The sequence below is a fragment of the Simochromis diagramma genome, unplaced genomic scaffold (genome assembly GCF_900408965.1).
Source record: "Simochromis diagramma unplaced genomic scaffold, fSimDia1.1 OVJJ01000131.1, whole genome shotgun sequence".
Classification (NCBI taxonomy): domain Eukaryota; kingdom Metazoa; phylum Chordata; class Actinopteri; order Cichliformes; family Cichlidae; genus Simochromis; species Simochromis diagramma.
The window spans coordinates 6,397,472-6,417,526 of NW_024387200.1; the positions used below are offsets into that span (position 1 = coordinate 6,397,472).

Genomic DNA, 20,055 nt, shown 5'->3' on the forward strand with positions numbered 1-20,055 from the left:
TGCAGAAGCAGTATGTGGACAGACTTAGACACACCATTACTGCTTCCATATTATCTCAATACAGCTCTTCTCTCTCAGACTTTTAGGCTTACTTGTGGTTCCTCAGATATTTAAAAGTAGAATGGGAGGCAGAGCCTTCTGCGTTCAGGTCCTTCTTCCATGCAACCAGATCACAGTTTGGATTCAGGAGACAGACCCCTCTCTGCCTTTATGACTAGCCTTAAAACGTTCCCTTTTTGAAAAAGCATATAGTTAAAACTGGATCAGGTGACCCTCAACCCTAGGCCGCTGGGGGGTTCCTATGGTACGTTGTTCTTCTTCACTCACCTCTTTTCACTCTCTATGTATAGGGGTGGCTGTAGCTCAGGTGGTAGAGCAGCTCTCCTACTACTTGGAAAGTTACATAGAAAGAGCATAGAAAAAAAATGGGCGAATGAGGCAAGTTGTGTAACTCTTAAAATGATCAGATAGTGGCAAAGAAGTTATACAAGATGCATTCCTCAGTTAGCATGGTAAATGTAAAAATTCACAACAGTATGTGCTGCTAGGAGAAAGTTGAAAATGTTGAAAAAAGTGGAGATGTCTGAACACAGCAGGACGTTTGGAGAAATCCAAACACCTTATATCAAACATGGTGATGATTGGTGCTTGTTTAGCAGTCACTTAGTCAACCATAAAGCCTCTGTTTACCAAAGTACTCTAGGGTCTAATGTGAGGTCATAAATAAAGCTTGGCTGAAATTGGGTCATGCAACATGACAATGATCCAAAGCACAAAATCTACTATATAATAACCTGATCTCAACCCAATTAAAATGTCTGAAATTGTAAGGAATGGGCCAAAATTCCTCCATTATGCTTTGAGAAACTGATAAACTCATACAGATCATGATTACTTTAAGTTATTTCACACTTGCTAAAGGCAGTTCTACAATCACACGCTACTTTTGGATTTTAGTTTTTGACATTAACCTCCTAGGACCTGGAGTCCACATATGTGGACATCACATTTTAGGATGTCTAGAACCAAAATACTTAATTTTCCTCTACAAGGCCTGATATCCACGTACAAGGACATTATGCTGCCACTGTTCTATCAAAATTTAAAATAAATGTCCTCATATGTGGATCTCATTTTTAAGGAACAAAATTCAGTAAAAAAAAAAAAAAAAAATCTGGTAATTCTTTGTTTTTACATTCATCAGGTACCAATCAGCTCAAATAGCAAAGAAAAATTTAAAATGCATGCTATGAAAGAGTTTGGGTCTTAGAAGGTTAATGGCATGATCTATTTTCTCTTTGCCACGACTGTATAATAACTCCACTGCAGAGTGGTAAGAATTTGCCCCTGGATGCATTTTGCTCTGGTTCACTTTGTTCTCACCAAACAATAAAAAAAAAAAAAAGAAGCCACACACAGTGGGAGTGTTTCACTGAGACAGAGTACAGCTTTATTAAAGTCAAACTTCAGGCATGTCTGAACTCTTCAAACTCAACTTTCGAATGAAAAAGGACAGAATCAATATCCTCAAATAAAAAGACAGTCATGTACAAAAAGAGTGTCGTCTCAACAGTCACACACATTTAGAAGCAGAATTTTACAGGCAAAAAGAGCACGCCACAGTAACAAGATCCTATGCAAGTTCAATGCAAACTATTTACAAGTTCTTCAACAATAATGTAGTATGCAGTAACACAGGTTGAACAGTAATTAACATGGTATTTTGTGTTCATCCACTTTTTAATTGAAGCAACACCAAGAGAGATAGATATGACCCCAGTTAGAGTTACTGTAAGCAATTTTACTACAAGTAAAAAGAGATCATGAGTGCTTATGAAGGTGAATTTATTTATTTATTCCAACACTATTTGACAGCATGTTAATAAAAAAAACAAACAACAAAAAAAAACAAAATGACAGTCGGCAACATTGCACAAAACACAAAAGACATCACAGTGAACTGAAACATGCCCTTTGACACAGAGACAGGGGGTGGAAAACAAAATCAAATCCTCCTTAGGCGTATTTAAGGGCCACTTAAATGAGAGCAAACATGCTGTCTCTTCAAACCAAAACATACACACCAGACAGTTTCTGAAGTAACTCAGATGGACACTTAAATAATACTGCTGCTGTGTCAGGCAGGAGGGCCGGGAGAGGACAAACTGGCACAAAAAAATGAGCGCGATCATGCGATCTGCAGGTGCGAAGGAAAATAAAGGCCGTTCGGTTTTGCAGAATCTCTGTGCAATACAATAAAAAAACCAAAAAAAACCAACCAAACAAAAAAACATTGGCAATAAGTCGTTGTCTGGAAGCATGCAGTTCAGCTAAGCAACAGAAAAAAAAACAGAAGCTTTAAGACAAGTTTTATCATCATAAATGATCGCTTTTGTTTAAGCAGATAACACGAGTCAGGGATGCCTACGGTTCGATAATCATACACGTACGAAACCTGTGCTGAAAAAAACCCCAAACCTAAGCAAACAAACAGTACATCAATAAATTAAAAAAAAAAGAAAGAAAGAAAGAAACTAAAGTTTAGACGCACAGACCTTTTGGAGTACACAAATAGGTGCTTTAGTCATGGACCTACTTGACTATCAAGGAATACAGTTGTAAAAAGAAAAGAAAAACTAGAAGTGCTTAATTGCATTAAAAAACAAAACAAATACAACTATCCCCTTTTTTTCGCCTCCAGGAATCCCATCTTAAAAAAGGCTTCCTGAAAGGCACAAAACAACAGGAATTATAGGAAAGAAACTGCCGAATGCAGAAGAGTGAGAGACTTTAACTTGAAGGGGGCAAAAATTTCATAGTTCAAGCTTTTCTATGCATTTCTGAATGCACATCAGTCAATTAAAACAGAAGTCTGACCCCAAAAAGTTCATTTCCCCGTGGTCGAATTAAATCTGACTTTAACGTCCCCGTTTTCACAAATATCTGTTGTCGGACATTAAAAAAGTCAGGTGATTATCACAGCGAGTGAGTAGGCATCAAGTGTCCTGCCTCAAACTTTGCCTAAACTAATCAGGTCTTGTGTTGTGTGCCACAAGCGAGAATCAGTGAGAATCAGTGTCCAGAGGTCGTTCAAGGCCTCACACTTAAACTGAAATCCTGTAGCGCACAGAAACCGGACTTGTGCATATTAACATAATTTGTCAATGAACGGTGAGTATTTTCAAACAACTAAAACACGTCTAGTACGTCTTATTTTTCTGCATTCGGAGGCTTTTATTCTTTCTCCCTCATGATTTACAGCCAGCTGCCAGTTTATTAGGTAAAACCAACAACAACCCACACTGCTATCAGGCCTGAAATAAAATTTTAAAGAAAGCTATAATGCTCAGCTTTTGTTTTTAAGAGGTGGCAAATTTTTTAGAGCAGGGTTTCAAACAAAAGGCCCGGGGGCCAGAACTGGCCTGGCAAAGTCTCCAATCTGTCCAGCTTTGGAAATATTGAGGGGATAAACTTTTGGACTTTTAACTGTGTTTTTACAGTTACTAAGTATCAAAGTGGGCTGCATGTGGCCTTTGATGTATAATAAGTTTGACATCCCTGTTTTAGAGGCCGGAGAATAAAACTGTCCATTTAGAAGCTGTAGCGTAACAAGAGTCTGGATACAATCCCAGCTGGTGACTGGGCAAGAGGTGGCGTAGAGATCATCCTTTCAGATATTTACCCCCGATTAATCTATCAGCATCGACATCTGAACGAGTTTACGACTCATGCAATCCCACTAAAGATTAGGACTGCACATGATCCTCAGCTCAGTAAAGAATGCCTTAAACAACAATATAAAGAACATAATGTCATTTTAACTCACTGGCTCAGTTTTTATTAGCACTTAAAATAAAAACATTCGTCTGCGAAAACAGAGCTCTCTTAGTGATGTACCAGTGTGGGTAGACTGAAGTCAGCCTCAACAACACTCAGGTAAACAAGAAAAAAAAAACAAAAAAAAAAAACACACCCTGCGTGTCAGCACCTTGAAGCCCTGTATGTTTCATATCATGTCTGAAAAAGGCTCCATTTATTCTACCGTCATCAACATCAGTAGAAAAATAATGAGCATTATAACCTCCTCGAAGTTTTATCCCAGTTCTGAAGTTCTATCTAATAAACGGGCAACTGAGTGTTTAAAAAGACCCTAAATCACCTAAATTGATTGGAAACATTGGCACCATTTTACCCTGTTGCGCTTTTTTTTAAAAGAGAAAATACATCTTTTAAGGGCACAAAAAACAAAACAAACATCAGTGTAACTGAGGAAGAATACAAAGCAAGGCGCGATCACAGAAAAGCTTCCTTCAGTGACAACCACCTGAGTCCGGGCTGCAAAACCTGCTCTGAAACAGAAACTTTACATTCCAATACTGAAGTGCTTCACACTGCTTTTAAACACCAATTACAGTGAGTCACGACACAGGCTGATGAGCAGCGGCTGTTACCGGATGTGGAATCATTACACCAAATGTTTAAAAAAAAAAAAAACAAGAAAAAGAAAGAAAATACAGGTATATTACGTAAAACTCCCCATATGTTTTTTTAAGCCTATTTCCTTACAGAGGGAGACAAATTACTGCACTGGTGTTTGAAAAAGAAATTGGTATAAAATGTGGTGCAATAAATACAAAAATTTGAGATTTGACGATGAGCGATTAAAAACACTGTACAGAAGTTTGTACATTATACTGGACTGAACTGTTGTTACACCATTACGTCTCCATATAAAGCCCAGCCTTAAGAGTTTTCTCAAGCTGGAAAATGAAGAAGTGTCTCTGGAGGACACGGAGGACTTTTTTTTTTTTTTTGTTTTCTTTTTTTTTTTTTTGGACGAAGCTGGGTTGGCAGTCTTTCCTACTTGTGTGCCAAAGAAAAATGTAAAAGAAAACAAACAATAAAAGAAATATGAAACAAAAATAAAATAAAATAAAAACAGCATTTAGGCCACTTTCCTCAGAAGAAACAAGCCACACCCAGCGCTCACCACGTTTCTGACCGAGAGGCAAAAAGTTACAACACAGTTTAACTTCCAATAATACAAGAAGAGGTATCCATTTTGAAACACTTGTCATATGTTCTTTTAATATACATTTCTGTATACGTATGACCTAGCTAAGGTGAGTAGCAATGAGCCGCGTGAAAGTGCTTTTCAGAAAAAGTCTGGCAAAAAACCCCAAATCCCCGAAAACAAAAAAGCCGTCACAGTACGCCGAACCGAAACAACCGAAGTGGACTGCATCTGGGCAGTAGTAACTACAGCTAAAAACCCAAACTTAAGGCTTATTAACACTTCTTTAAGACAGCACCAGTGATCACAAGCTGGGCCCCTCCATCTACTTTGCAAATAACTAATTGGAGGAAACATGAAAACATAGCTTTAAAGAAAGAATTTTTTAAAAAGGATCTGTCTTGTTTTTTTTTTTCAATTATTATTACAAAAAAAAAAAAAGAAAAAAGAAAAAGCTTTTCCATCTTCCAAGAACAATCAGAGAGGTGAGGCTCCGCCCCCTCCTGATCTTTTTAGTATTTTACAATATTGTGAGCCAATTATGTACACAATGGCGAGTGAGACTGGCAATATGAAAATCACAAGAACTTCTGAAATGTCATACCATTTCACTATATACCATTATATTTCACCTTAATAGGACTATTTTCACAAGGAGGTCTGCGTAATGTTCAACACCTAAACAAACATAATACACCACTCACTGAGATGAAGTGAGAGAATCTGTCTGTAAACATTAACAAACATAGATACTGTATATAATTATATTTATCTATACCCATAAGCATATTAAAACCATGTTTAAGGAAGGTTGGAATGTAGTGTGGTCCTGGAAAAAAAAAAAATTGCACGAAATTGGTCATTTCCCCGCCGCTCCTTTTCTCTAACAGATAAAGAGGATGACAGATCACGAGAAAAGCTGGCTCGTCTCCATCCTAAAGCCACCCTGTGTGTGAGACCACATCTTACAGCAGGTAAACAAGGAGAGGAGCAGCTTGGTGGTGATGGAGAGCTTCAGCTCCCACATCCTTTTCCTCCTCTCTGCCCCTTCCTCCACCTCACTCAGTGAGTTCTTCAAAGTGCCAGGAACTGGAGACGTGACGACGCTTACACTGCTTTAAAAAGAAAGAAAGAAAAAAAAAAATAGCAGTAAAAATTTAAAAACAACATAATGAGGTGGTGGCCTGGGCCCTCCAGTGGGCGCAGGCGAGCTGCAGAGAGTGTAAGTAGTGGTGTTTTATGGCAAGACAGGAGGGAAAACTGTGCCTGATGATTTCTGGTCACTTCTCCTACTGTCGCCACAAAACAGCATCAAGGTGTTCGTCAGCGTGTCTCAGCTCTGAGTTGCGGCCATCGCATGTGTCAAAAAAAAAAAAGAAAAAAGCACTGTATTCCCTGTTGTAGTGCACTGCTTAGGATCAGAGGTGGATTGGAGCACACTTTGCAGGGAATGAGGTATTAAGGGTTTTATCACTCCGTGGCCGGCTGGCCTGACTCCGGCTCCTCTTTGACTCTGACGGGGCTCTGAGCGGAGCGCCGCTGCTGGGTGGAGCTGGATTTGGCCCCCAGGGGACTGAGCGGGTTGTGGCTGGAACAACAGAGGCGGTCGTCCAGGGAGGAGGTGGTGAGCGCCCCCGCCTCATGATCCCGGCAGAAGGAGCGAGGGCAGAAGTCACAGAGAGACGAGGCCGGGTTGCTGCAAACGCTGCAGTCATGCCACGGGCATTCCCACCGCCCTGGAGACAGGAAATGGGTTAATTACAGACGCATCAAGTCAGAGAACTGAAAAAGGAGATTATTTAAAAATAAATATCACATATAGCCCACCACATCTGCAGTCCACTTGACATGTCAATCACAACTCTGATCATCACACTTCGTGTTTTCTTTGATTGGGAAAACTGGTGTAAAGCATGTGAACCAGATTACAAATGAGTATGTGCTGATCTTTGATATAGGCCCAGGACGAGCCTTCCTGTTAACTGTCACACTGCTGAGAAATCGTCATCTAGACACTAATTCAGCACAGAAGCCAAAACAGACGGATAAAGGTAAAAAGTGTCCAGTCAGTGTAACATCTACCTCCACCGAGTAGCTTAATTTTTATATGTTCCATTACATTTCTGATAAAAACAAAAGCTTTAAAAGTAAATGGAGTGGATGTCTCTCCCTGCCTCCTTCAGACACTTCTGCATCTGTGTCCCAGCTACAAATCCAAAATGGAAAGCTCATGGAAAACTGATGCATAAAGACAGCATACAGGGGTGGATGGGAACAGTGACTTAAATGCTGTGCTTTCCACCACCTTTGTCGTCTTCCTGCTGTGCTGATTTTTTTATGTTGTGGAGTGAACTGATTTTTGAGGACAGGAGTTTCCAACCTCAAAAATAGATCCCAAACAAAAACTTGAGCTGTCAATGAGATGATTTACAGAACAGGAAATTCTTCTAATATCCTGTCCTAATACATCTGCTTTAATTTCCGGTACATTACTGATAACTTAGTATTATAGAGAAGGTTTGAAAGTACGGACAGCCAACTTAAAAAAACAAAAAAAAAAAAACCTGGAAAACTGCAAGAAACTGACCTGCAGAAACATTTCAGGAGCAACACAAACTAAACAAAAGCATGCAGAAAGTCATTTCTGTCGTTACCGTATGGCGGTTTGGTGAGGTTGAGACACAGCAGGTGATACGCTTTTGGGCAGTCCTTCCTGTCACACATCACCAGCTCTCCTCCTTTTCCGCAGCAGAAGCAAAAGTACTCGTGTGTGTGTTTGCCCTCCGGCCGCAGTTTCCGCTTCTTCTGCTTCATCTTTGCATTCCTGGCCTTTTCCTCTTTCTCCGTCACTGCAGCACTCTGCAGGAAATGTGATAAAACAAGAAAGAGGTATCAAACACAGGTTCCAAACTTGGCTGCTCCTTCTTAGGTACTCTGAATTTTAATGGGGATGACAAACATCCTCACCGATGGCTGGACCCCAAGAAATCCAGAGCAGTTGTCTGATCCACAGTGACACGACGTTCTCCTGTTGCCCACACAGTGCAGATTGTAGTTAAACGTCAGCTCTGTGCCTGCAGGGACACCAGGGAGAAGAGCAACATTAAATGGGAATCAGCCAACTTGCTCTCAGTACATTTAATATACATGAAGGAAAATGTGTGTCAGAGCTGCAGATTAACTCACCAGCCTCGATGTCACAAAGGGCAAAGATTCCAATACGAACGTCGCCATTTACCGTCCACTTCTGGGTTTCGCAGTTTGGGCTGCAGCTGTGGTTAATAAACCGAGACGAGTTTCCTTTTGGGCCAGCGTCGATGACACGATCCTACCGGGAAGACGTGAGTATTAAGACACCAGAGTTTAGGAAATGTTCTTCTGTGGACGATTTATGTATCAGGGATGTTATGTGAACTGACCCCAAATCGGACAAGGAAATGAATGGATGAACAAATAAATGGGACAGTCAAGGACTGAAAAATTAAATCAATGAGGAAGTGAAAAAAAACAAACAATTTAAGATCACTGAAAAGTATGTTGGAGTCTTTTGGGGGCGTTTCTAATGGATTATCTGACTAATATTACAACTTGTTGTATGTTACCTATTGTTACCTGTTGTATATTATCTATTGTTGTTAGCATTGTGTATCCTGAGTGTCCAGTAAACGTCACAGATGTTACCTTGGTGAGGGTGAGCATGTAGAAGTTGGTCACATGATTTTCATGGGCACGTTTGATTCGCTGCTGGCACTCTTCTGAGTCTATCACCTCTCCCACATACTCGGCCACAAAGTCACCCTGCAGGAAACAACAAACACATTTATATTGTTTTAGTTATTACACAGACACGCACTTAAAAATTACTTATTGCTAGGAAGCAGACTGACAACAAATAACAAACGCACATATGAGAACCACTGATTTGCTGAACTTTTACACTCTTGCCTGGCAGATGAAACTGATTTCTAAGTTTAAATACATACACCCACAGAAAGATTTTTGAATTTACACATCTAGAAACTGCTACTGCACTCAGATGTTTTTGTTTGTATGCAGAAGAAGATACTTATAGCATAAATGAACATATGTTAACAAATATCACAGACACTGGGGCGTTTAAAAGCTTTTCTGCAGGGTAGGCAGTTTGCAAGATTAATAAGAAGAGCTTTTATTGTAATCTATTCAGTTTTTTTATTTTTCAGTATTTTTCTGTGTTTAATTTGATTGTTAAACTAGTTTAGATTGCTTTATTTAACATTTCAGCTTGTAGCAAATACAAATCAGATGTGCTGATGCTCTTTAGATGAAAGGTCTGCATTTTAAGTGCAGCGCCCACCTTCTTCAGTGCCTGGTTTGTCCTGAGGCCCCAGCCACACCCTTCCGTCTTTATCACTTCTGTTTCTGCATACAGCCGTTTGGAGAAACACTGATTCTCACAGCTGTCTCCTGCAGGGCACACCTGATCACAGGAGCACAACCACAGAAAGTTAAAAGTTAGATTTTATTACCTGAATCACAAATGACATAAAACCCAAAGATGCACGCAGACCTGTGGGTGACACTCGTACTGCAGCATGCGGTTGAGACACTGGGACTCCAGGCTGCAGGGATGCTCGTCTGCTGGCTTGCAGTTGCATCGCTGAATTTCTGACAAGTCGGCCACGTGCACCTGAACTTTCCCCACAGGCTTGTTGGACTGACAGGAAAACAAAGCAGCCACAGAATTAGTAACAACCCTGAAGACTTGACGATCAAAAGTTATAACCACCTTTTGGTCTTTCCATCTGCTCACCTTGATGAACTTGTAGGGTGGTGGTTTGCGAGAATTGCGGTCCTGTTTTAGAGCCTCCCTGCTCTCCCTCTGCGCCTTAAGCTCCTGAAAGCGCCGGGCTGCTTCTTCCAGAGCTAAAAGATGAATAGCGACTCAGAAAATCATCTTTTCTTTTGGCTTGAAGTGAAATCACAACAGATTAGAAGGAAGGATTTTAGGAATATGTTACCTTTTTTGAAGGTTTTGTTAATATTGATCTGTCCTGTGACAAAGTTCTTGTCATTCTCCACGTATGGGAAGACGCGGCCTTGGTTGATCCAATAGTAGTCATGGGAGCCAAAGAAGAAAACCGGGAAGTCACCAATATCGTGCCGAAGACTCTGAATGTTTGATGGCACCAGGCGAGGGTTGCAGATCTCTGCAGGCCACCACCTGGCAGTCAAGGGACATCATTAGAAAATCAAGGGCAAAAGTGAATAAGAATAAAAATACCTATAGGCCTCAGAAGCCTGTGATATTATGAAATTCCACAATCTAAATTTACAGATAAATCCACGATGACACGATGCAGCGAGTCCTCGAAAAGGTGAACCATGACTTAGAGAGGAAATACTGTATTTATTTGTTTCTGCCTAGAAATGTTGTTTTTTTAAATCAAATTCAGAGCTGTTTCATCAACAGATTAATAATTATCTGTGTGCACACCTTTAATCTGCCAGAAGATTCTAAACTGTGAGACAAATATTGAGCCTGACTGACAGTCAGTGTGAGAGTGAAAAGCACTGCTCAGTGTTTCCTGAATACCTGCATTTATATTATCACATCCTGTTTCCCCATGAGGTGTGAAAACAATGTGCTACACCGAGTTTAAACAGACCAAGACCAACAATCTGCATGCACGCACCCCCCTGACATGTTTGCGGTTCTCAGGCTCATATTAGATTTCTTCCTGCTGCAGACGCAAGTAAAAAACAGATCGTTTAAACCACTGACAGCTCAACTAAATAAAATAGTCTAGTTACAAGATCCTCTATGATGGGGTGGGATATATTAGGCAGCTGGTTAACAGTCTATTCTTAAAACGTATGTGTTAGAAGCTGAAAAAATAGGTTGTGTCTCTCTCAAAGATTTAAGAGACAAACTGAGATGCATGTCTTGTTTTGCGTTGCCAGTACACAGCATTTACCAACAGAGGCCCATGGGAATACAAGCAGACAACTGAGATTACGGTCTCTGATAACACTGAGGAATAAAGGCTGTCCTGTGTAGCTGATCTGCCAGATGACCTACTGTAGCACAAATAAGTGAAACTCTTAATGGTGGCCATGACAGACTGATGAATAAAACAGTCAGCACTCTCATTCTAGCTTTAAGCACAAGCAGTGGTCATGTGAGCATCAAAAATGGATCACTGGTTGTCTAGTCTGATGAATCATGTCTTCTTTACGTCATGTGAACGGCTGGGTGAGTGTGTGTTGTTTACCTGGGGAAGAAATGGTAAATGGCCTGTATTTGTATAGCGCTTTACAAGTCCCTAAGGACCCCAAAGCGCTTTACACATCCAGTCATCCACCCATTCACACACACTGGTGATGGCAAGCTACATTGTAGCCACCCTGGGGCGCACTGACATGGCAGTTAGGATGCACTATGGAAAGAACAACAGCTGACAGAGACAGTGTGATGCTCCTATCAGTGTTTTTTGTAGTCATGTGGTTGTTACGATGACATGGAACAAACACTGTTGCATGACCAGATACATAACTTCATTGCAGGCGTTCACTCTGATGGTGTTTTCTAGCAGGAATGGAGAATGATTGATGATGATTTCTTTTGTCTTCTGCTCGGTTTAATTTTAGTGTCTTTTATTTTAATCTTTTATTATGAATACTGGCTTTTGTAAAGGACTTTGTAACTCTTGAGAGGAAAAAAATGCTAAATAAACAAATATTGCTTGGGTCTCCAAAGTCTCTAAATCCTCATTCTGACTGAGCAGCAACTTCTGCAACTTGCAGGACTTAAAGGATCTTCTGCTAACGTCATGGTACCTGATACTAAAGGAAACATTCAGTGGATTCTATGCCTTGATGCGTCAGACATGTGTTGGCAGCACTAGGGGGACATAAACGGTATTAGGAAGGTGGTTTTAATATTGTGGCGGATTGTTGGTCTTAATTTTTTTTAAGGCTCTGGACAAAAGATACTTGAACAGTTTCAGCTTCTGTGGCAGATTTAAATTATCAAGACTAGAAGGATTATTATAAGAAAGGAAACAGTATTGCTGGTCATTACTGGGTTTCTGGACAACAGCGGAGGTCTACGACACAGAAGACTCTACGTGCAATCAACTTTCTGTGTTTTTTTTGTGTGTTTTTTTAAATAGGATTAAAAAGGTAGAAACCATGCACTGAAATCTAAACTATCACTATCTTATCCTTTAAATGCATCCATACCACAAAGTGACAGCTGCATAACCCTCAGCTGTCCCCAATCTGTGCTTCCTACCTGTAGTTGCCTAGTTTGACCCAGACAATTTGTTTGTAGTGAGGTTTCTTCCCTGCCCTGCAATCGCTGCAGGACCACGACCCCTCCGGCATCTCCATCTCCAGACACTCCGGGTGGAAGGAAGCTGGGCATGAGTCGCAGCACAGCAACTTGCCTCCTACATTTGTATGGATGTATACATGTGTGTGTTTGCGTATGTGTGTATGGATGAGTGATTGTGTATGTGTGTGTGTGTGTGTGTGTGTGTGTGTGTGTGTGTGTGTGTGTGTGTGTGTGTGTGTGTGTGTGCATGCGTTGTGGAGAGGGGGTGGGTATGCAAAGAGAGGAGGAGTGCATGATTAGGTGATGCACCTTAACACCTGGTCAAACTCTGAATCTCATTTGCAGACAAGCCTATTAACTAAAAGTACAACTAGTACAAAGTCTATAAATACAGAATACAATTGTGGTTTTCTAGCATCTAATGTGAGTTAAAACAGTGTTCTTTAGGAAGACATTCCTACCACAATAACATCTGGCTATTAATCTAAATGAAAAACTAAGGCTAGGACCTTCTGGTCTGACTGAAGCCTCCTGTAACAGCCTGACGGCATGAATGAAATGATTGGAAACCCTGCATGGGTTTCCTGGTTTGAGTATAGCATTTTATTGCAGCGGTTACAGCATGTCTGGCAATCAGATTCAGAGCACTGTACCAAGACCAGTCTTATGGGAAATACATGCGGTAGCACCGGAATAAAAATCAGCCAGCAGGTTAACAATGAATCAGGGTTATACTCAAATAACAAAGTACTGGCAAAAAGCCGGCATGCAGTCCAGCTCATAAAGCAAACTTCCCATCACACATATCACATTCTGCACAGACCAGCTTGCATGGAATCAAATCTTTACAGTATTTCCATTTCCAAAATGTAATTTAAAAAAAAAATGCAATAGCAGAATTATAATTTTTAAAAAAAGAAGAAAAAACCCTGTAATTTAACCTCCATCACCCGGAAACAATTCTTTGCTTAATTGTACTAAATGATTAGGATTATATTCCATCCAAGGCAGGTCAAAGCTCAAAAACATGAGGAGAGCCAAAATGTCATACTGTTTGAAATTTTCCGTCAAAAACAAACTTAGTTGCAGTTGCCATAAAAGAGGTGACGCCGGACGAGGTCTTTCAAATCAAAACCAAGCCCAGAGTGCTGAAGCAGAGAAGCAATGCGCCTCCAGCAGCGAGAAGCTCCACAAACCACAGAGAGAACCTGAACCAACCCAGAGCGTCCGTCCCTGCATTAGGACTTCATACATCCATGCTGCAGGTCTAAGGACCAATTTTATTTTACCAGCAGATAAACTGATTTATTTTCTTTATAACCGACTATTTTAGCAAAGAAGTTTGTAGATCGGTTGCTGATGCGCAACCAATTTTACGATGGGCCTCATGCAAGAACCACTCATACAAACAAAGCAGATCTACGATAAATAAGAACTTTTCACGTTCAACAGGATGAGTGAACAAAATTCATGAGCTGTTCAGATCAGTTGTGTTATAAAGAGATTTTTCCACATTAGTCTGACTTTTAGCTTTGCACTGACCATCCTTTATTCCAGCGGTCCCCACCCCCCGGGCCCTGGACTGGTACCGGTCTGTGAGTCGTTTGGTACCGGGCCACGAGAGTTGAGGCTCAGGTGTGAAATGTATGGTTTTCAGGGTTTTTAGCGTTATTTTGTTATCCTTTTTATCGTTAACTCGGTTTTTTCATGTGTGTTATGAATAAATCTTCTTTTTTTCGGTACCGGTACTAGTTTTATTTTGTTGTATTTATCTGCGACACCTTAAAGGCCGGTCCGTGAAAATATTGTCGGGTATAAACCGGTCCGTGACGCAAAAAAGGTTGGGAGACCGCTGTTTTATTCTGTAATTGACTTAAAAGACGAATAGCCAAATATCTCTCATTCTGCTGAACAGTATCCGTGTTTGTGACACTGGTTCCTCTTCATTGCTTCCCATCGTAACTTTGCAGAGAATTTGTCACCTCTAACTTCATGCCAAATTATTCCCTTTTATACATGTAGAGTACTGTACAAAGGTTTAAAGGCATTTCAATGTTTAGGTTCTTATCTTTCAAATAGTACCAGGGTGTCAGGGAACGGTCTGCTCAGCCAAACTCACATCATAGATGCCCAAATATTCAGCCAAAGTCATAAAGCTATAGAGAAGTATCTTTAGCATCAAAAAGAAAACATCCTGACACCTTAGAGTCGGTCTTGGAAAGTCTGCAAGGTTTCATTTACTCTGGAAAACACTTCTTTTTGACTCTGAGAATAATCATAATTTACAAAACAACATTCATGTTTTATTCAATATGACCCCAAAGAAGTCAATGAGCCAGTAAAGTCATGAACGCGTTTACTTTGATACAACCAGAAGTGTCTTTGCAATGACCATTACCACAGAAGACATGTTTGGCTTTACTTTTCAGACCCAGAAGCTACGTCCATCTTTTATAGAGTCTATCGTAATAACGTACTTAGGCAGATGAGATGTGTTATTTCAGTTATGTAGCCATCTCTTTTAATTTTGTTGATTAATGAACAAGCACAAATGTATCTTTTTCATATCTTTAATATGAATACGTAGCCATGAGGCCTAGTTGTATAGTACAGTGACAATATCCACAGATTGATTGCCTTAAATATTACAAATTTTGCATAAATGAATAAATTCAATCTAAATAATTGCACACCAAACTCCAGTGAGTCGGTAATTCCTCACTCCAGCTTCATCAGTTAAAGAATCGCCTTTTTTGTCCTTTTATTATATACAAGAGCACAATTTCTGCCTAATCTACTGCGCTATTATTGTGTGACAATGAGTCAGCAGTACACAGCTAAACAGAATTGATGTACACTTGTGCCTTTCTAAATGTAATATCTTTCAAAGACCAATTTTACAATAATTTTACTTTTGTGACTCTGGCTTCTCATATGCAACCCTTCAATGAGAGGCTTGGGATGAGAGCACAAGACTTAATTCTTGCATGAGGCCCACTGTTGTTTTGTTAATGTGTTAGGGAACTTGGCTGAAGTTACTCTGCGTCACTCTGCGTTAAAATTAACTGCATGTGTAGTCAGTTAATTAACTTTGCACCTCAAGGCTTTGAAATGAAAGATGTGTACAAAAAGGGAGGGAGGGGGGGTCAGAATGGGAGCAGGCACAACACAAACACAGACCAGTGGGACAAAGGAGAAAGAGAAAAACTGTTCAGTTACCTTTCCCAACATTCTTTTTGGTAGCTGACGAAGGAGAGGGAATCATAGGTAATTTCAACTCAGCACGATTTGACTCAGTCAGAAGGTAGTGGGACTTATAGGCATATGAACTTAATATGGTGTCAGTAAGGTCTTGCACTAACAGCCCTACACAAGACACACAGGAAGAGACGGGGGTGAGCCGCAGTCAAACTCGAAAATTACCCAAAGTTTACAAAAAGAGAAAGAACAAACACACGTGCACAGCCACACAAACACACATACTCACACACAGTTGTAACACGCACAAAAAACAAAAGTAAAACAAAGTTGGTCTCAACAGAAAGAGGCCAGACAGTGCACTCAACTTGAAGTTAAATGTGAGGCTTAAACGAGCTAAAAGTCACAAAGAAAAAAGGATGTTGTCTTTCATCGGCACTCAGGACAGACGTGGTTCTTTTAAGTGGAGTGCAGTGTAACAGCCCGACTCGTTCATAGTATTAGTATCATGATGGAAAACAGACACAGCACTGCTATCCATGAACAACAAAGCCAAACATGAAACATGTAATATTAAAGATACCTAAATGAGATGTTACTGCGTCAAAAAGAGGTTAAAAGTGTATAAAAAACAAACAAACAAAAAAAAGATGACAATATGAGATGATGCAGGCAAGAAGAATCGATCTTGGATTTCGCCACAAGATTCAAATCGTCTGGTGTAATTAAGAACTGCTTGTGTCTGCAGCATGGGGCGAGGGGGAATGTCACTCCTTTGGCTCGGGGGTTTGTCGGTGTGTACGGTGGGGAAAGCTTACCTCGGGCACACAGGAAGCACCATCCCACGTTGACGGGGGAGGTGAGGAGGCCGTTCTTCTTGGCGCTGCCGTGGTTGCTGCAGATCATGATGTGGTGAGTAAGGATGACACTGCCTGCCGCCACGCAGCTGTCGCTGGTGTGATAGGCCAACGGACAGCGGATACAACGAATCAGACGACCTGGAGGGTAAACAGATGAGAGAGAGAGCAGATTTTACCACAATCGTGGTATAAATTTGCCTTTATGTCTTTGGCCTTGTGACGTTCTCCAAGAAGGTCAAGGAAAAATGATTAGGTAGGAGGTAATCATTCTGGAGTATTCAACTGTACTCTAGGGCTGCTAAAAGATAAATACATAAAAAAAAAAGTAAAAAACAAAAAGAGGTGCACATGGTTTGGGTCTTTATGACCAGGGTGCAGACAGAGGCCCTCAAGCCATCCTGAAGACATGCACTGGAGTCACGTGAAGACACTGCTGGAAGTAGACAGGATGAGGTGTCCTTGTAGATCCGAGATGCAGGAAGCGGCAACTGTTCTGTTTTATGCAGATTACCTTCTTTTCGTGTTAATAAAAAAACAAAAATGGAAGTATAATTGCAATCCAATTAATCACTCAGCCTAACAACACAGCTCTGCTCACTTCTTTTTACTGCTGAGATTCTATTAAAAACAAATAGGTCATATTCCTTTAATGGGCTCCAGCTGTAATTAAAGGGAAGCAAAAGGAAAAACAGAGACTTCAGCTCTAAGTTATTGAAATCTATCTTCACAGTACTTAAACAACAAAACAGAATCTGACAATAGATTTTCCATAGGGCACAAGAAAACCTGGAGATTTGTGCAGTATTTACTCAGGTTAAAAAGGAAAAAAAAACTAAGCTAGACAAAATGGTAAGGCTAATTTTTGAACCTAAACTATTTTTTGAAAGAAGCCATCTGAGAAGCTCAGAGGGGAAATGTGACTTTTCAACATCTAAAATAGAACAAAGTGTTACAAAAACGCAAAAGACCACAAGTCAAAAAGATTGAGAGTCACTGCTTTGGGCTGTGTAGACATATACTGAACAAAACAACACGAGTTTCTCCTGCTGGGACTGGATTTAAAATAAGTTCTTCATAAAAAGTTTTCTTTTTACTGTATTATAGAGACTGATGGCCTGCTGTGCCTAAGCACTGTTGATTTGTATTTATTTATTTTAAACAAAAGCTTCAGCTATTTGCAAATGTATCTTTTTGGTACAACTGCTCTCATTAACATTTTCACATAAAAAAAAAATATAGATATTAAAAGTGGATTAAAGGACCAGAGAAACCCGACTTGAGAAAAATCCAGTAAAGTAACAACCTAAAACGATTTGACTCCTATCAAAGTTGCACAGGTCCTCACCTGCCCATTCTCCTGCATCCATTTACACTCATAATGATCTTAGGTATGTGAAAAGAAATCAGTGTTGTTTGATTTTTCTTTGAATCATAAAGTTTTTTCCCCATTTGTATACAAAATATAATTCACTGAAAATGATTCTTTCAGTCCTTTTCAAAGCAATTTCATGCAAAACCAGAGCAGTGTCCGGTAGGTGTTAGGCGTGTTTTTTTTCCTTTCCAGCCTTTCCTCTCTTCCCACTTGGATGACTTTCATGTCTGATGGCAAAGGTATAAATCAGTTCATTTGCCTAAGGGTTTCCCTGACATACTGGGATTGTTGTGGAGGGCTGCAACAACACACTTATAAAGAGATAAAATTAAAACGGAGCAGAATTGAGTTCCACTTATTATTACAGTCTTCCACTACAGTCCCAGTTTCTCATGTGGCCCCTTGGGAAAATGAACCACCCACCCCTGGTATAAATCATAGTTGTCGATATCACTTTTAGCACCTCTGCATCGAAGCGCATCTTTTCTCATTTGCAGATATTTCCTGCAGGATAATGTACGATCGCCTAAAGACCTTTCCAGGAGCAAGCCAGTTTACTTTCTCCAGTGCTCGACAGTCTCCAGGTACTTCTCACCAAACAGAACAATTTAACTTTCACATGAAGAGGATGTTTGTGCCAAGGCTGTCACCAAGTATTCTTCATTAAATCTGGCACAAGTTCTCCCACAGTCTGTTTTCTCTGAAGAAGACACTCCTATTTACTTCTAATGCATTTAACTCTTACATATTTCAACAAAGAATCACAAGCTTGATTTCAATGTGAGCTTTGTTCTATTAGTCAGTCAGTATCATCACCTAAGGAGTCTAAACTCCATTTTAATCACCCTTTTTCTATCTATCACCAGCTCACACCCCTACAGACTCAACCATGAAATTACTAAAGGCCACAGACAAAAAAGGAAAGCTGTTCTACCTTTACTGGCTCGTTGTGGGTCTCTCTCCAGGCAGCAGGTTGAACAACTGTGCTGAGGGCAGCTGAAACCTCCACCTGGGCTGCTGGTGGTTCCCGGGAGTTTACGGACACAGTCCTCGTGATAGTAACAACCACATCCAGACACAGAGCAGCGCGTCACCTCCCTGCCCACTGTTTTACAGCTAAAACAAGGATGGTTCCCTAGAAAAGGAATGTCAGAGAACGTGCTGTAGAAAAGCGCCAAACACTGCAGATATGATGGTAAATATGTAGTTGTGTTTGAATTCACTCACCTGTTCTACATTCTGTGCAGCTAAATCTTCCTTCAGGTGGGGACGACAAACCGAGACACTCCATGTGAAACTGCTTGTTGCAGTCACCTTCACATACCATCAAACCATCTCCGTACACCTCGCAGATCTACACAAAAACACAGAGAGTGAGGCAGTTTAAAAATATACCACACAACCAATGCCTGTAAATGTTTAGAAGAAAGGGCAGAACTGAAGTGAATCATGAGCAACGCTGACCTGGCACACAGTGTCCCTCTTGCTGGTGCTGCTGTCCTGACGGGACAAGCCAGAGTCCACAGACTGAGTATCTGAAGCGTCTGCATCTGCTGCTGCTGGACTATCAAGACTCTTCCCAAATAAGCCCTGAAGCAGAGATGCACTGAATGTAAACCAGAGTGTTTAACCAATGCGTCGGGTGTGCAGACATTTTTTCTTATCTTACACTGGACCTTTGTGAATTGTATCCTCATCGAACCAAGCTGTTTAAGTTCCTCTCCCTTTACCCTACTTTTTCCTGATTGGCTGTACCTCGCAAACAGAAGCTTCTGCGCTCACAGTCAGAGCTGTGCACCTGAGATGACCAAATTAGGAATATCCACTCTCTACAAATAAATCAAAGACTAGGAAAAAACGGGCAAATGAGCAGCCCCAAGTCTGAGCTTGAGTTTGCAGGAATTACTTGTACGTGGACCATCATCATAACAATACATATATGACAGGAATGACAAAAAGAGTATCAACTGCTTCAAGTGTCTTCTTTTCTTCAGCAGCAGAGAAGCCAAAGAAGAATATGAAAACATGTAAATAATAAAAAAAACGATCATCCTTAAGAAGGTAAAAGCTTAAGAAGTGCTCATTTCTGGTTTTAAAGGATTCAATGTTGGGGTCTAAACAGGCCTATTGCTTACAGGAATAAAAATAAATTAATGCAATAAGAGCAAAATGAATCAGATAATGAAAACATGACTGAGATCGAATTTTGCACTATGAACAGTAAACATCTCTGCATGCATGGCAATAATGTATGGATATTTAGCCTCTGGACTAATGGAGACAAATATTTTGT

At 40.4% G+C, this 20,055-nt stretch overlaps 1 protein-coding gene across 4 annotated transcripts in view; it reads right to left on the minus strand.

Moving 5' to 3' along the window:
- Positions 1 to 1,422: 1,422 nt before the first annotated feature.
- nsd3 (nuclear receptor binding SET domain protein 3) overlaps positions 1,423 to 20,055 on the minus strand; it is a 28,364-nt gene continuing 9,731 nt past the window's right edge. For 2 of the 4 annotated variants that reach the window (XM_040050746.1, XM_040050745.1), the window contains exons 11-25: positions 19,227 to 19,352; positions 18,990 to 19,116; positions 18,697 to 18,897; positions 16,349 to 16,528; positions 15,552 to 15,698; positions 12,291 to 12,447; positions 10,015 to 10,217; positions 9,807 to 9,919; positions 9,564 to 9,710; positions 9,351 to 9,473; positions 8,696 to 8,812; positions 8,201 to 8,342; positions 7,982 to 8,088; positions 7,669 to 7,873; positions 1,423 to 6,750 (exon numbers count right to left, since the gene is read on the minus strand). In XM_040050746.1, coding sequence (XP_039906680.1) covers positions 6,485 to 6,750; positions 7,669 to 7,873; positions 7,982 to 8,088; positions 8,201 to 8,342; positions 8,696 to 8,812; positions 9,351 to 9,473; positions 9,564 to 9,710; positions 9,807 to 9,919; positions 10,015 to 10,217; positions 12,291 to 12,447; positions 15,552 to 15,698; positions 16,349 to 16,528; positions 18,697 to 18,897; positions 18,990 to 19,116; positions 19,227 to 19,352 — 2,361 coding nt within the window. In that variant the 3' untranslated portion in view covers positions 1,423 to 6,484. The remainder of the gene's footprint in view (positions 6,751 to 7,668; positions 7,874 to 7,981; positions 8,089 to 8,200; positions 8,343 to 8,695; positions 8,813 to 9,350; positions 9,474 to 9,563; positions 9,711 to 9,806; positions 9,920 to 10,014; positions 10,218 to 12,290; positions 12,448 to 15,551; positions 15,699 to 16,348; positions 16,529 to 18,696; positions 18,898 to 18,989; positions 19,117 to 19,226; positions 19,353 to 20,055) is intronic. The other 2 variants (XM_040050747.1, XM_040050749.1) reach the window with 2 other exon arrangements.